The sequence below is a fragment of the Chiloscyllium plagiosum genome, chromosome 49 (genome assembly GCF_004010195.1).
Source record: "Chiloscyllium plagiosum isolate BGI_BamShark_2017 chromosome 49, ASM401019v2, whole genome shotgun sequence".
In the NCBI taxonomy this organism is placed as follows: domain Eukaryota; kingdom Metazoa; phylum Chordata; class Chondrichthyes; order Orectolobiformes; family Hemiscylliidae; genus Chiloscyllium; species Chiloscyllium plagiosum.
The window spans coordinates 248784-251415 of record NC_057758.1 but is presented as its reverse complement, the minus strand read 5'-3'; the positions used below and the strand labels follow the sequence as shown (position 1 = coordinate 251415).

At 45.6% G+C, this 2632-nt stretch overlaps 1 protein-coding gene across 2 annotated transcripts in view; it reads left to right on the top strand.

The window, feature by feature from the left end:
- The first annotated feature begins 2283 nt into the window (after positions 1–2283).
- The window catches only part of LOC122544456 (perforin-1-like), an 11492-nt gene continuing 11143 nt past the window's right edge, over positions 2284–2632 (top strand). For both annotated transcript variants that reach the window (XM_043683691.1, XM_043683690.1), the window contains exon 1: positions 2284–2384. In XM_043683691.1, coding sequence (XP_043539626.1) covers positions 2342–2384 — 43 coding nt within the window. In that variant the 5' untranslated portion in view covers positions 2284–2341. The remainder of the gene's footprint in view (positions 2385–2632) is intronic.

Genomic DNA, 2632 nt, shown 5'->3' with positions numbered 1-2632 from the left:
GCCCAGGCTGATAGGGTTGTTAAGAAGGCATTCGGTGTGTCAGCTTTTATTGGTAGAGGGATTGCGTTTCAGAACTGCGAGATCATGCGACAGCTGTACAAAACTCTGGTTCAGCCGCATTTGGAGTATCGCAAACAGTTCCAGTCACCGCATTATAGGAAGGTCATGGGAGCTTTGGGAATGGTTCAGAGGAGATTTACTAGGATGTTGTCCGTTATGGAGGGAAGGCGTTACGAGGAACGGCTCAGAGACCTGAGGCTGGTTTCGTTAGAGAGAAGAAGGTTGAGAGGCGACTTTATGGAGATATTCGAGATAATCAGAGGGTTAGATAGGGTGCACAGTGCAAAGCCTTTTCCTCGGATGGTGATGGCAAGCACGAGGGCACGTAGCTTGAAATTTCAGGGAGTGATAGATACAGGACAGATGTCAGAGGTAGTTTCTTCAGTCAGAGAGAAGTAGGGGTGTGGAATGCACTGCCGGCAACAGTACTAGATTCGTCAACTTTAAGGGCATTTAAATGGTCACTGGATAGGTATATGGACGAGAATGGAATAGTGTAAGTTAGATGGGCTTCAGATTGGTTCCACAGGTCGGTGCAACATCGAGGGTCGAAGGGCCTGTACTCCGCTCTATGTTCTATGTTGTGTGTTCGATAGTTACAATGTTTAAAAGACATTTGGATAAGTACATGAATAAAAATGGTTTAGACGTATGTAGGCCAGGAGCGTGTCTGACCAGGATAACTGCTGCCTTTCACATGCTGCCAATCTCACCCGCACCTGGCCGCTGTGTTTGCCCTGTGTCTGGTGGGCGGGTTTTGTGCAGTCAGGGTGTTACTTGGCCACTGTACCCGGCACCTCTTTCTGTTTGGTCAAGTTAACAATCTATCTGTGTTTTAACAGCCAGGATATATGTAGGATTGAGTGAATTGGGATGGTTTATACATACAATAATAGATATCCGGGTGTACATTGTAGACTGGAATCTAATTGAGGGTTTCAGGGTGGTTGATATACTGAATAACAGATACCCAGGAGGGAGTTACAGACTGGAATCTAATCGAGGGGTTCGTGGTGGTTTATATACAGAATAACAGATACCCGGGAGGTAGTTACAGACTGGAATCGAGGGGTTCGGGGTGGTTTATATACAGAATAACAGATACCCGGGAGGGAGTTACAGACTGGAATCTAATCGAGGGGTTCGGGGTGGTTTATATACAGAATAACAGATACCCAGGAGGGAGTTACAGACTGGAATCTAATCGAGGGGTTCGGGGTGGTTTATATACTGAATAACAGCTTCCCGGGAGGGAGTTACAGATTGGAATCTAATCGAGGGGTTCAGGGTGGTTTATATACTGAATAACAGATACCCGGGAGGGAGTTCCAGATTGGAATCTAATCGAGGGGTTCAGGGTGATTTATATACAGAATAACAGATACCCAGGAGTGAGTTACAGACTGGAATCTAATCGTGGAGTTCGGCGTGGTTAATATATAGAATAACAGATACCCAGGAGTGAGCCACAGATTTGAATCTAATCGAGGGGTTCAGGGTGGTTTACATATAGAATAACAGATACCCGGGAGGGAGTTACAGACTGGAATCTAACCGAGGGATTTGGGTGGTTTATATACAGAATAACAGATACCCGGGAGTGAGTTACAGACTGGAATCTAATCGAGGGATTCGGGGTAGTTTATATACAGAATAACAGATACCCAGGAGTGAGTTACAGATTGGAATCGAATCGAGGGATTCGGGGTGGTTTATATACAGAATAACAGATACCCAGGAGTGAGTTACAGATTGGAATCTAATCGAGGGATTCGGGGTGGTTTATGTACAGAATAACAGATACCCGGGAGGGAGTTACAGATTGGAATCTAATCGAGGGGTTCAGGGTGGATTATGTAGAGCATAACAGGTCCCTGGGAGTGAGTTATGGACTGGAATCTAATCGAGGGGTTTAGAGTGGATTAGAAATAGAATAACAGATACCCAGGAGGGTTACCAAAAGGAGTATTCAAGCCTTTCCCAGCTGCTTCTCAAATATTCACCTTGAGGGCACCTCCTGCAAAGACTTTTCCTGATGACCATTGTACCATAGTGCTGTCAGTCTCCGGAAAGACTTCTGGTGCTCAGCCAATGAAAAGCCTGAACCGTGATCCCATTATTGGGCGGCAGCCAACGGAATTTCCCTCAATACCAACTCCCGAATGTCAAAACAGCCACATACCAATGTCCATATAAGTATTAGCTTTGGCCCAGTCTGACCAACAGACCGCCATGACACATTCCAAACTTGGACAACTCGGGAAACCGAGTATCACAGCTTATGGGAAAGGGCCCGACATGTCCTGACTGCAGTTTTAACCGAGGTAAGAGTTTTAAATACCTTGACTAAAATTCCCAGCATGCTCAATTGTGGCTCAGAACTCTCTCTGCTGCTGGGCACACAGTGACCACAGTTACAAACAAGCATCTGATCGAACGGTTAAGCGTTGTTTATATACAGAATAACAGATACCCGGGAGGGAGATACAGACTGGAATCTAACCAAGGGGTTCAGGGTGGTTTATATATAGAATAACAGATACCCGGGAGGGAGATACAGACTGGAATCTAA